Genomic DNA, 13241 nt, shown 5'->3' with positions numbered 1-13241 from the left:
GGGATCCACTCTGTGTCCTGAGGGTGGGAAAGAATGTGTGGAAGTGAATGGGAAATAAAAGTGAGTGAATGTAGATGAATGAAAGTAAAGGTAATGTGGATTGTGCATTTTAAGCTTCACTATATCTCCTTGGAGGGAGGTGTATTGTACTGAAAGTAGTGTGAGAAAAAAGTTTTTTATTTTTGTGTGTGTAGTTGAAATAAAAGTGATATTTAGGTTGTTAGTGAATGTGAAAAACAGAGGCAGAAGATGAATAGATAAGATCTTGAAAAATGAGACAGAAAACCAGTAAGTTGGATACAGGGGAAAAAAAAGAAAAAAAAAATTAATTCTTTGGGAGTTATGTTAGCTAACAGAGATACAACGCCTTGCAAAAGGAGAAAATACAGGGTATATAGAAGTTGATGGGAAAAATGTGCAAACTATGGAAAAAGGGAAATTAACCTTAAACTAGTAAGCTCAAACTTGTGAATTATATACTTTAAAAAGAGCACTAGAATATTTAAGACAAAATAAAGGAACTATATGTACTGATTCAAGGTATGCCTTTAGAGTAGTACATACCTGTAAAAAATTTGGAAAGGAAAAAGATTACTTAATTCAAGAAGAAAAGGACTAGTACATGAGGAAATTATTTTAGAGGTTTTAGAGGCATTACAATCACCTAAAAGAGATAGCTATAGTACATATTAGGGAACTCCAGAAGGGAAAGACCCCAGAAAGAAGAGGAAATAATTTGGCAGATCACAAAGCTAAGGATGCAGCAGAAAATGGAGCTGAAAGAGTTATGTTAATATTAACTCCAAATGAGGAAAAACCAGAAATTCCAAAGTTTAGGGAAGCCGAGAAAAAAGAATTAAACAAGACAGGAAATGAACAAGATAAATCAGGGAAATGGAAACTTCATGATGGAAGACAATTACTTAATAAAATGTGCTTATTAGAAAAGTATTAGAAGACAGGCATCAGAAAACCCACTGGGGTACTCAAGCTTTGTGTGATCATTATTTAAGGAACTATGGGTGTACTGCGATTTTGGAGTAGCAAAGCAAGTAATTGAAAGATGCTTAATTTGCCAAAGGATAAATAAAAAGGTGGTGAGAAAAACAACATTAGGAGATCGTGAGTTAGCTCATCAAACATTTCAAAGTATCAAAGCAGAAGTTTAGATTTGTTAGGCTCTGGATTTATTTGTTAAAAAAATTGATTAATCTAGAAGAAAGAGAATATGCCACATGTTAGACAGGAAATTTCAGGAGAATAAAAATCTTTGAAGTATCAGAAACACCAGAGGAAAAAGAAAAAAAAAACAAAAGGGGGAAATGAAAGGGAAGGGAACAAGAGGAAAAATCAGAAAGCGAGTGGGATCCTCTGCAGGTCTTGCCCCCTCTGTTCGCGGCCCAGGCGCCTGTCCCGGGTCCCGGCTCGCTGCCCGCCTCAGCTCCGCCTGCCCCGGTTTCCATCCCAGGTGCGGCCTCACTGCCCAGGGCAGCTCCACCTGCCCCGGTGCTGTCGCTCAATTTGTGTGCCCTGCTCCCACTGCCTGGCCCGCGGCCGCTCTGCCGGCCATGCTGGGGAAGATGGGGGTTGCTCTGTCCTGCCGCCTGCTCCGAGGTCACCGCGCCCACCGCACCCAGGGGGGGTCCCAGCCATCCCATCCCCGGCTGCCCTGCCCGTGCCACCTGCGCTGGGCACCACCGCTGCTGCCGGGCTCTCCCACCTGCCTTTGCTCTGCCGGCAGCTGCCGGATCAGCCGCCATCAGCCATGTGGGGGCTACCCACGCTCCTCCTCGGCCTCCACGGGAAGATCCCCCTCTGACGATTCCGGCAGCCTGCCCACACTCCCACCGAGCCTCGGCGGGATATCCTCCCCTGACCCCGTCCTGATCTGAGTTACGGCCCCTTGGTAACCACAGCTCCGGCTGTTCAGGGAAATTCTCTCTCTCTACAGGAAGTACTTATGGAGACACTAGGAGCGCGGTTAAAAGGCAGCCTTCTCCAAATTCTTTCCAAGACACGGGAGAAAGGCTACAGAAGGCAAAAAAGTGAAAGAGTTAGATGAAGGGATTGCTCTATTTCCGTTCAGAGAGGTTCCCATGGGAGGGATGCGCTGCCCCGCCCCGCAGGAGCCACCAGCGCCCCTGCCGGCCGTGCCCGGAACTGCACCCAAGGGCAAAGCGCCGCAGCATAAAGGCCGGGACTGGGTCCGGGCTCTGTTTGCTGTCAGTGCCGCAGCTGTTGGTGTTTGTTTGCTTTATTATACACACTAGTAAAGAACTGGTATTCCTATTCCCATATCTTTGCCTGAGAGCCCCTTCATTTCACAACTCTAAAAATCAAGAGGGAGAGGGTTTGCATTATCCATTCCAAGAGAGGCTTTTTCTGCCTTCCCGAGCAGACACCTCTCTTGTAAAGCAAGACAAGCACCCACAGGCACTGAGGGGGCTGCAGGAGGGGCACAAGAAGGCCCTGCAGCACTTGGGCACAAAGGCACAGCAGGTGAGTGCAAGAAGGGAGCAGCAAAAGGCCAAGCTGAAGGCAAAGGCCGGGGCACAGCTCCTACAGCCCCTGAGGGATCAACCCCAGGGCCCAAGGGGGCCCCAGCACCCAGGGCACGGCTCGGCCACAAGCACCTGGCAGAGGCATTGCCCTCCTTGGCAGGGGAGAGCCCACCCAAACAGCCCCTGGCAAGGAACCAGGGCTCCAGCTGCAGGGCACAAGGACACTGCAAGCACAGACAGCAGCACCCTCAGGACCAGCAAGTCCACCCCTTGATGGACATGGATTGGCAGGGCTGTCACAGCTCCCATCACACCAGGGACCCTCCACACTGGAGCCCCTGAGAACATTCAGGGTGGGTCTGCATTGAGAGGAGGCATTTCCTGATGTACACAGGGGCCTCTCAATCCACTCTGAATCTCAGACTCAAGGGGGGGAAAATGGCAAAAATGTCTTTTATTAAAGACATGAAGTTTTATTGTCTCCTAATTGTGATTATAATTTACTGCGAAGGGATTTGATCACTAAACTCAGAACGACAATTAATATTATAAAAAGTGATACAGAGGCTAGTTCTGTTGCATCTCTGAGTCCAATGTCTGGCAAGGCCTATGATGAAGTGAATCCAGCAGTGTGGGCAGCCTCAGGGAAAGAGGGAAAATTAGATATGGAGCCTCTACAAATTACTTTAAAGCAACCAGGACAAGCAATACCCTGTTCCAAGAGAGGGAAGGAAGGGCTTACAGCCTGGTATTGAGTCCCTGTTAAAGGCAGGGCTTTTGGAGCCAAGGATGTCTCCCTACAACACTCCTATCCAGCCAGTCAACAAACTGGATGGACGGACAGGAGGAGGAAACACACCATTTTCAAGTGTTAAAATGAAGATTAACTGAGGCTGCTGGCCTGGGATTTCCAGACAGGGAAAATGAATTTTAATTATAGGTGGATATTAAACACGGTCTTGCCAAACGTGTTCTAGTGCTAAAATGTTTAACCCTATATAGGACCTACTATACTTCAAGTCTGGCATCAAGTTAAAGCTCTGACAACCTAAACAGCCTCTAAACGGATGAGCAGGGCTCGGTTATTACAGTATGAAACTTGTTCAATGGCACAGGAGGATTTAGAACTGAGGACAGGGCAAGGCTTTAACCCAGCCTCCTGTTTGAACAGCCTGGAGAGGGGCTGGCAAGGAACCCAGGACTGCACTCAAGGGACAGAGCTCCAGACCCAGGCTGGGAGAGATGGATGATGGGACATTCCCTGGCCTGAGGGAGAAAACGTGTTTGTGGATGGCTCTGTAAGGGCAGCCGAAGGGAAAAGAGCTACAAGACAGGCTGTTATTAAGGAAGGGGAATCAGACACAGCGCAGGTCACCGCCCCATGCTCAGCTCAACCCGCCCAGCTGTGGCTGCTTGTGAGAGCCTGGCACTGAAATGCCCTGAGCAGGAAGGCTTCAATATCTTCTGCTGACACCATGGCACCTAACAGGCAGGCAAAAGCAATTCTCACTGCTTCAGCAACCACTGGAGCAGATATCAAGGCACATTCTCCCACAGGAAGCTGGGCTGGCACACAGCCTGCCCTGGCACTTTGCTGCTGCCAACACCCAGCCAGGACATCGGCTCCTGCCTAAGGAGTGCAAAGCAGCACCACTGGTGGCCAAGGGGCCCATGCCAAGTGTCCCTGAGGCCAGAAACAGCCACCAGCACAGCTCAACACGGGGGGACCCCTCAGCCTGGCCTCAAGGGCTCTGAAGCCCCGGAGATTTGCACTTCCCCCCTGCAGCAGGAGGATGGGAGGCCGCCCCTGAGCCTGCCCTGAAGGCAACGCAGCAGCAGCCAGGGCTCCACAGCGGGCCAAGCCCCTGCGCCTGATCCTCGCCTGGAATCCTCTGCAATCCTGGCCACCCTCCTCTGCCAGCTCCAGCCACTGGGGCCAAGCCTTGCTGCCACTGCTGCAGCTTCAGCGCTGCCTGGGCCTGCACTGCCACAGCTGCTGGGGAACACCACGGCACAATTCCACTCTGGGGCTCACTGACACCCACACTCTGGGCTGCCTGCCATTGCACTGCTGCAAAATGTACCGAGTTTGCTCCTTTTAAATCTTATTTCTCTGCTCAGGCTTGGTTTGTCTTTGCCTTGGGGAAAGGAATTTTAAAGCTTTTATTTAACGGTGTTATGCCACTGAATTGAGATGAGTTTAACATCTGAACAGACTGGGAATAGCCCAAAAGACAAGCACAGAGATAACGACCAGCAACAAAATATCAACACTGCCCAGCAGCAAACAGCAACCAACAGCAACCCCAGACACTGCCCCCGGCAGAGCTGGAGACACCTGGGCTGGAAAAGGCTGAGAAGGAAATCCAGGAGTGTGGAGACCGAATTCACATCAGAGGGGAAGAAATCCAGGTCCAACAGGAAACCAAATACTAAAACCTTACACAACTTCCAAACAAGCAACATTAAAGCAGTGGATTTAGATTGGTTCAGACTACATAAAGTTTAGGAAAATCTAGTAAAACTCACATGGCATGGAATGATTTTCTCTGCACAGCCCGGCTATTTGTGAAAGAAATTATTTCTGTTGCACATCCTGGCCAGAACCAAGGAATGCTTTGACTCTCTAACACTAAAGAGATTCTTGGAGAGTTTTTGTTTTCCCTGAAGTTTCAGTGATAAGATAACAACATGATAATAATTTTTTATAATAACTCCCACTTTATATTGTCAGGTGGGTTCTGGACAGAAGTGTAAGAATCAATATTTGGTCTGGGTTTTTCCAAGTTCTCCTTTATGGTGCATTTGTAGAACTGAAGAGCTTTAACCGTAATACTTTGAACTCGTAAATAGTTAATACTGTTTTTTAAAACACAGCAGATTCTTGGGGGGCCACATGTGACTCACCAGATGGCTGCCCTGGAAGAGAAGCTTCATTACAGGCAGCCTCCAGAGGAGCTTTAGAAATGCAAATGAACACTGCTGGGCAAAGTGTGGACAATACACCTGGGTCTCTTGCCCGGGGCAGGAATTGGGCTGATTCCCTCTGCCCCTCACCCCAAGCTCTGCCTGCTGGCACTGATGGAATTTGCACAGCTCAAGGCAGAGCCCAGGGGGAGGATATCTGACCCTGCAACAGAAACGGGTGAAGCTGCAAAGGGAAACAGCAAATGGACAATGTTGGGAAAACTTCACTATAAATAAATCGGGAGAATCATCCCTCTGCCCACTCCAATATGTGCTTTCACTGTCTGTGTTATATAGGGTATATTAGAGCACCCAGGATTTTTTGCTACCAAATATTCAGGGAAATCAGTTGGGAATCCAAGGATTTGATTATTTAATTAGACAAAAACAGTCAATTGATGCAGCCCTGGCTGGAGAGAGCGGCCAAAAATGGGGAAAAGATGAACGACCAGCACAACAAATCCTACAACATCATGGACCAGCCCCTGGGAACGCGATCCAATTCATATCAGGAGCCACAGAACCCATTTCTCATTTCAATGGCATCATTAGATTACAAGCTGTCCTCGCAATAATAACCAACCAGACAGCTCCAGCTCCCGACCTTCCTGCCGACCAATCCACTGAAATGAGGGACACAACACTTAACCATGGGATGGGATCAGATCATCTGTTAGCAGAAAAAGGAGGAGTTTGTGGAAAATTAAATTACTCAAGCTGCTGTTGGCAAATAGATGACAAAGGAAAAGTGGTGGGGAAAAAAAAAAAAAAAACAACGGAAACAAGAAAGCAGCTCACGTACAGGTCCAAACTTGGAAAGGATGGGAATGGGCTACGGTTCTGTGGCTCCCTGGCAGACCATGGGTTACACGAATGCTATTTCTCCTGTGATGTGCTACAGCAACTCTCATCTTTTTACCATGCTCCACACCTTGAGAGTGTAGCTCATTCAGCAGCTGAGCGAGGGGCCAGGGACTCGTAGATAAGGAAATAACGGGCGAAACGGCGAAACCATCAGCTTCAATAAATGTTACTAATTAACATGGATTGCTGCTCACAGAAAGTCCCGCTAAATTCCTGAACTTCCAGAAGAACAATAATTTAATAGAGCCATGAATATATACTGTTATACGAAAGTAGGGATGCACATTAACGAGGACATGCAGTTGGGAAGTCTGAACCTTCCAAGTACCTCAGCCAGTGGGCAAAGGGAGAGGGAGATGAGGCCGGGAAAATGAGGATACAAAGGAGGCTGCGAACTACAACAATGGCAGAGAGCGCACAGCAAATGCCCCACGGCCTCTCCCTCTGCTCAGCAATAAAGTCACTTTTACAGGACTCCTCTGTCTCCTCTGCGCACAGAAGCCTCCGGCCACGGCAATTTCCCCGCACAGCCCCGGGCACGGGGCAGCCCCCTCTGTCCCAGCCACAGCAACCGGGCCGAGCCAGCGCTGCTCCGGCAGCGGCTCCTGCCGAGGCAGCGGCCGCAAGGAGACCGCGGGCAGCCGCTCCCGCAGCGCCCTCACGCCAGCGGCAACACGCGCCGGACACGGCACAACGAACCCGCCCGAGCCCCCTGCCGCCCCCGAGGCCCGCAGCCAGCCCCGAGCCCCCGCACAACCCAGCGCGGCTCCCACCTGCGCTGCGGCCGCCTCCGAGCTCCGCCGCCGCCTCACCGCGCTCCGGCCGCTGCCGCCGCTCACGGCACCGCACACGCGCTCCGACAATGGCGCCGCTGCCCGGCCACGGCCGCCCTCAGCCCGCCAGCGGGGCCCGGCTCCGCCCCGCTCCCACCAATCAGCGCGCCACAACCACGACTGACGGCACCATCGCCCAATCCCAGCCAGGGGCGGGCTCTGCACACGGCACAGCCCCGCCCCGCGCTCTCCGGGCCCCCCGGGCTGCGTGAGGGCAGAGCCGGAGCTGAGGAACAGCCCTGGAACGGGCCCGGGCCCGAGGGGGATTGAGCTGAAAACACAAACAAACTTCTCCGCAGCTCCCGCCACGGCTTTCCCAGCACTGCGGCTCCGGTGGCTCCGGCTCAGCGGGAAGCCCTGGAGCCTCATTTCTCCTACCCCTAATTAGGAGCATCAGGGCATCGCTTTGATTTCCCCCAAAAAGGGAAAACCGCCCCAAACCCCTGTGGATGAGTGGGGGAGGGGAGAGATTTCTGACAGAAAACTCCAAAAACTCAGAGCAGGATAATGAGAAGTATGGTAAATAGGTATGATTCGTGCTGACAAAATTGAAACAGCAATCAATTTTGATACAGTAATTAATATTTGGAAATAATAAAATAGTTAAAAGGTGTAATGCCAAGAAAGAAAGGGAGAGGAGGGGTTCTATCCCCCCCCCCCCCCATTCCTGCAGATGTTCAAGGATAGAAGGAAAAGAAGAGATAACAGTTACTAAAAATTAACAGAAAGGAAAATCTGATTGGGTCCCAGGAAAATGCTAGTTATAAGAGATTTATTCCTTTGGTGCTTAAATATAATATTATGTTCGTTTTGGCTTACATTATACTGGCTTGGTGCGCATGTGTAACCGAAGGGTGAATTAAAGGACATCGAGGAAGAGAAGAGGCCTCCATCAGTGATGATGAAACCAGTGACTCCCAAACCAGTGGTGGCTCCACCAAACCGAGCCGTGGAGCATGCGCAGTAAAGGTGGTGATGAGGGCAGAGGTAGAAGTGTGATGAATCGAAAATGGGAGGAGATGGCATTGACACATGGCACAAAAGGGGGAATTTTCGCTTGGCAAGCTCGCATGTGAGGTGGCAGGGGTCCAAGGGCCCTGCACTCCGTACCCCTCGCCCTTAGTTGTTTTTTTTCTGCTTATGTGCTATTATTGGAACCAAATTATCCCTTATTTTAACCAAATTACATTGTCAATATTTCAAGTTTTATATATTCTAAGCTATTCAATGAAACTTGCTGCTACCTTTAATAGTGTTTGGTTTTGTTGATGATGGGATAATTGGGCAAATATAACACCACTCTTCTCCCTCTCTCGGGCCTGCTCCAGCTGTGCCTGGCAACTCCAAGCAGGGCCCTGCACCCAGGCCCTTTCCATGACCTAGCTGCAGAGATCTCTTGTCTCTCTCCATTCCGACCATCCTTCCCCTGTTGTCCTACAAAAATACCCCAAAAAAAACCCAAACTCTAGTGAGACATCATAAAATCACTCCAAAATAACCCAAAAAAAAAAAAAAGAAAAAACCCAAACTCTTGTCAGGGACCATGAAATTACCCCAAAATGGCCAAAATCTGGTGAGGAACCCCAAAATGACCCGAAAATACCCCAAAACGCAGTCAGGTATCCCAAAATACCCCAAAATCAGGACAAGGACCCCAAAATCTGGTCAGATAGCCAAACTTACCCCAAATCCGCCTGAAAATACCCCAAATTCCCCTCAGGTACTCCTAAATTACCCCAAATCCTCCCAGAATCCAGTCAGGGACCCCAAAATTATCTGAAAATACCCCCAAATTCAGCCAGGGATCCAAAAATTCCCCAAATGCCCCCAAATCCAGTAAGGGACCCCAAAATAACCCCAAATCACCCCTAATCCAGTCAGGGACCCACAAAATCCACTCGGGGAGCTCCAAAATTCCCTCAGGATGCCCCAAAACTAGTTGGAAACTCCCAAAATCCTCCCAAACCCACTCAGAATGCCCCCAAGTGCCCTCACAATCCTCCAAACTACCCTCAGTACCCCAGGTCCCCCGCAGGGCTCCCATATCCTCCTTAGGACCCTCGAAAATCTCCTCAGAATCCCCCCAGATTTCCTCATGAGTTCTCCATATCCCCTCAAGACCCCCCCAGATCTCCTGAGAACCCCACAAACCCCCTCAGGATACCTAATTCTCCCTCAGGACCCCCCATCCCGTCACCATGTCCCAAACCCCCTCACAACCACTCAGCACCCTCACAATCCCCCCAAACCCCCTCAGGACCCCCCAAATACCCTCAGGATCCGCAGTTCTCCCTCTTACCCCCTCACATCCCCTCACATCCCCCCAAACCCCCTCAGGACCTCCCAAATACCCTCAAGATCCTCAGTTCTCCCTCTCGATCTCCCCAAATGCCCTCAGAACCCCCCACATCCCCTCAGGACCCCCAGTTCTCCCTCAGTCCCTCCCAATCCTTTCATAACCCCTCCAAACCCCCCCTCATCGCCCCTCCCCTCTCCCCGCTCCCGGTGCTGACCGCGGTCGCTGTCGCCCATCCCGCGCTGCCGGGGGGGGTCCCGGGGCTCCCTCGGCGCCCGCAAATTCCCGCCCCGCCCCCTCCCCCCCCCGCGGCCTCAGCCCCGCTCCGCCGCCGCTGGGCCCCACGGGGACCACAATGCCCACAATGCACCGCGGATTCGCCGGAAGCAGCTGCCGACGCCGAAGCAACGGGAATTTCTGCCGGAACTTCTGGCCGGCGCGGCTTCTGATTGGTCCGCGCCGCCTTTGGGGCTTCTCGGCAGAGGTCTCGCGAGAGAAGCACCGCGGCCCTGTTTGTTGAGGGCAACTCTGCGGCCTCCTCAGAGCCCTCCGCGTTCCCTCGTAAATCCAGCCGGGAACGGCGAAATGAATCCGCCTAGAAATGGTGGCATGGAGCCTAAAGCCCCTGGGGATGGAGCCTAAGTACCCTCCTATAGAGCCTAAATCCCCTGGGATTCAACCAAAACGGCCAAATCCAGGCGCTTTCCATGGATAGGGGCGGTACTGGACAGGGCAGGCGGTGACGTCACCTCGCCCAACCCCTTTTCCGGCCCCTCCTGAGGCGGCTCCGCCTTTTCCCGGCGCCGGCCCCGGGGCCTGTTCTGGGCCAGAGCCGGAGTTGGTGCCGGGGCTCGTTCGCCAGCGGAGCGTCCCCAAGGTGTCCCCAGTGAGCATGGAGCCCCAAGAGGTGCGACGGGAGGGGGGAAAACGTGGGTTGCTGAAAGAGGGAAAGGATACCGGGGCGGGTGGAGAGGTGGCAGAGGGGACAGCAGTGAGGGCAGGAGGGTGCCAGACGAGGGAAGTGGCAGGGGTGGCAGTGGGAACAAGGGAGGGACAGACGGGCAGCAGAGCCCTCCAGGGAGGGGCAAAAAGGGTCCTTCGGGGGCAGGGGGCCACCCCAGGAGGCCGTAAGTGCCACCAGGTCCCTGACACCTTCCTTTTTCCCTCCCCAGCTATCCCCGGCCCTGCTGCAGCCACAAGTCACCGTGGTGGCCATCCTGGGTGAGCTGCTGGACGCCCTGAGCAATCAGGACGAGATGATGCAGCCCTGGTCCCCATGGTCCCTGTACTGGGACCTGGAGTTCTTCGCCAGGGAGCTCTGGGTCACCCTGCACCGCATTGATAATGCCTGGTGGCCCCAAGATGTCACCTCCGATGATGATAGCCCTTTCAACGCCCTGAGGCAGACCCTGGCCGCCTACAAGAGCACCCCAGGGACCACCTTGTTACCTGTGGGATTGGCGGTTGGTGAGTGGCTGTGGTCGGTGTCTGCGCTTGTGAACAGCTGGGTCCGGCTGGCCAGGGCAGCCACCAAGCTCCGCAAGGCCTGCAGGGATTTGGCCACCAAGGCGGCCGACAGGGTGGCCACCGCCGCCACCCAGGCCAGGGAGCTGCAGGACAAGGCTGCACATTATGGGACAGCTCAGGAAAACATGGTGGAGCTGGGTCAGGCCCTGGGCGGGGAGGAGAGGGCCGAGGTGGTGGCCGGGCATGGAGCCCAGGTGAGGAGTGAGGCCAGGCTGGCTGCCAGTGAGGCAACAAGGGCCACCATGGTGAGACAGCGGGTGGAGGCAGCCCTGGGGCTGCTGGAGCGCTTGGTGGCCGCGTGTGACGAAGCCACCGCGTTCCCCCGGGAGCTGCTGCGCCTGCTCAGGAACACCAAGGCCGCCTTGAAGGGGATAAATGAGGCATCTCTCAATGTCCTCAAGGGCTTGGTGGCCAAGGTGGCCCAGGCCGAGTGGCTGTGGGAGGCCAATGCCTACCTGGCCAAAGATCACCTGCTGGGGGCAGTTGACGACATCATCAAGGTCTATTTCACCGGTGGTTGCGCCAGACCCAGTGCTTGTGAGGTGGCCAAGCGGTGTCAAAGAGCCATCGAGGACATCCCAAGGCTCCTTCGACCCCCAGAGCATCCCCAGAGTGTCCCCAATAGATCCCCAGTGACCATGGAGCCCCAAGAGGTGCGATGGTGGGGAGAGGGGAACAGAGGGGACACTGGGGGGGACACGGGGGGTGGCGGGAGGTGGCAGTGGGGACAAGACGCTGACAAAGGGACGGAAGGGCAGAGGGGACTACTTGAGGGCACTGAGGCGACCGCAGGAGGCCAATAGTGCCACCAGGTCCCTGACACCTCCCCTGTCTCCTCCACAGGTGTCCCCTCCACAGCTTCAGGTGCTGGTGGCCGTGGTGGCCACCCTGGGCTAGCTGCTGGCCACCATGACTGGGCCACACAGCGACATGTCCCCAAACTCCTTACATGAGGACCTGAAGAACTTCACCCGGAGCCTTCGTGCAATCCTGAACCACGGCAATGTCACCTCCCTGAGCCACCCTGGTGTCGCCTCCCTGGGCCGGGCCCTGGCCACCCTCGGGGCCACCCCTGGGACCACCTGGGCCAATGGAAGAGCCATGGCCAAGGCCTGGCGGGAGTTGGTGGCCAGGCTCGTGGACCGCTGGGACTGGCTGGCCAGGGAGGCCACCAAGCTCCGTGACAACCACAGGAAAGTAATCGCGAACCAGCAGCTGATGGTGGCCCTGGACAAGGAGGAAGTGGCCAGGGAAATGGCCACATACGATGCCCAGGTGGCAGCAGCCACCAATGAGGGAATGGGAGAGGCTATGGTAGCCACCAGGAGGGGACGTTGGGCAGAGGTGGCCCTGGGGCTGCTGCAGCGCTTGGTGGCCACATGTGACAGAGCCACCTTGTTCTACTGGAACATGGAGTGGCGGCTCAGGGACATCGAGGCCATCCTGAAGGGGACAAACGAGGTGTCCCCTGATGTCCTCCAGGCCTTGGTAGCCAAAGTGGCCAAGTTTGAGTGGCTGTGGGAGGCCAGCACCCGCCTGGCCAAGGATCACCTGCTTGGGACACTTGGGGGCATCGACAACATCCTCTTGAGTCCCTATGGTGGCTGGGGTGGCCCCGGTGGCCCTGGCAGGTGTGCAGTGGCCAAGCAGTGCCAAAAAGCCATCGAGGACATCCCAAGGCTGCTGCAGGAAAGTTTCACATGGGAGCACTGACATCATCAGGGACATCACTGCTGTCACCTGTGCCCTCCCTGTGCAGTATTTGAGACAGATTTGGGGAATTTTCTAGGAATTTTCAATGATACTGTCCCAGATCCTGATGGGAATTCCTGGGGTGACATCACTGGGGACACTCAGGGACAGTCGGGGACAGGGGACAGGGGTGTATGGGTCCCCTCAGCAGCTTCCAGCTTTCCACTGTGCCTGCAGCACAGCCAGGTCATAAATGGCAATTTAATAATTGCCTTTTGCACTCTTGTATTGCCTTCTACACATTGATCACCAGCAATTTCATACAGTGTTTGATACCGATATTGATTATCGATTCATTGTAGCTGCTGGTTGGTGCAATATAATCTCTTAGTTCATGTGTGCACCATACAGCCTATTAATAATTAAATAAATGAATGAATAATTGAATAAATAAATGAATGAATGAATAAATATATAAATGCCCTCTGTATGAATCACACCGGGCTGATCTGAAGTCTGTGTCAGACATATCACTTGACCATTGTCGCTGCCATATTTTCT

The 13241-nt window shown here is 53.2% G+C and overlaps 1 protein-coding gene and 2 pseudogenes across 1 annotated transcript; 2 read left to right on the top strand and 1 right to left on the bottom strand.

Annotated features, from left to right (window-relative positions):
* The window catches only part of LOC131570235 (zinc finger protein 271-like), a 558758-nt pseudogene extending 548991 nt beyond the window's left edge, over window positions 1-9767 (bottom strand).
* LOC131570213 (uncharacterized) overlaps window positions 1-13241 on the top strand; it is a 1483036-nt pseudogene that overhangs the window by 594963 nt on the left and 874832 nt on the right.
* Window positions 10034-12134, top strand: LOC131570265 (uncharacterized). The gene is made up of 3 exons (XM_058822627.1): window positions 10034-10368; window positions 10634-11641; window positions 11832-12134. The coding sequence occupies exons 1-3, from the start codon at window positions 10354-10356 to the stop codon at window positions 11883-11885; spliced, it is 1077 nt and encodes a 358-aa protein (XP_058678610.1). The 5' UTR covers window positions 10034-10353; the 3' UTR covers window positions 11886-12134.

The sequence above is a fragment of the Ammospiza caudacuta genome, chromosome 33, assembly GCF_027887145.1.
Source record: "Ammospiza caudacuta isolate bAmmCau1 chromosome 33, bAmmCau1.pri, whole genome shotgun sequence".
NCBI classification, from domain to species: domain Eukaryota; kingdom Metazoa; phylum Chordata; class Aves; order Passeriformes; family Passerellidae; genus Ammospiza; species Ammospiza caudacuta.
The sequence above is the reverse complement of the archived record's forward strand: the minus strand, read 5'-3'. Positions and strand labels throughout refer to the sequence as shown.

What these genes read in the sequence shown, in the direction of transcription:
- LOC131570265 (XM_058822627.1), top strand. An exon ending in TGACCATGGAGCCCCAAGAG is followed by an intron (nt 11,642 to 11,831) that starts GTGCGATGGTGG and finishes TCTCCTCCACAG; the next exon opens with GTGTCCCCTCCACAGCTTCA.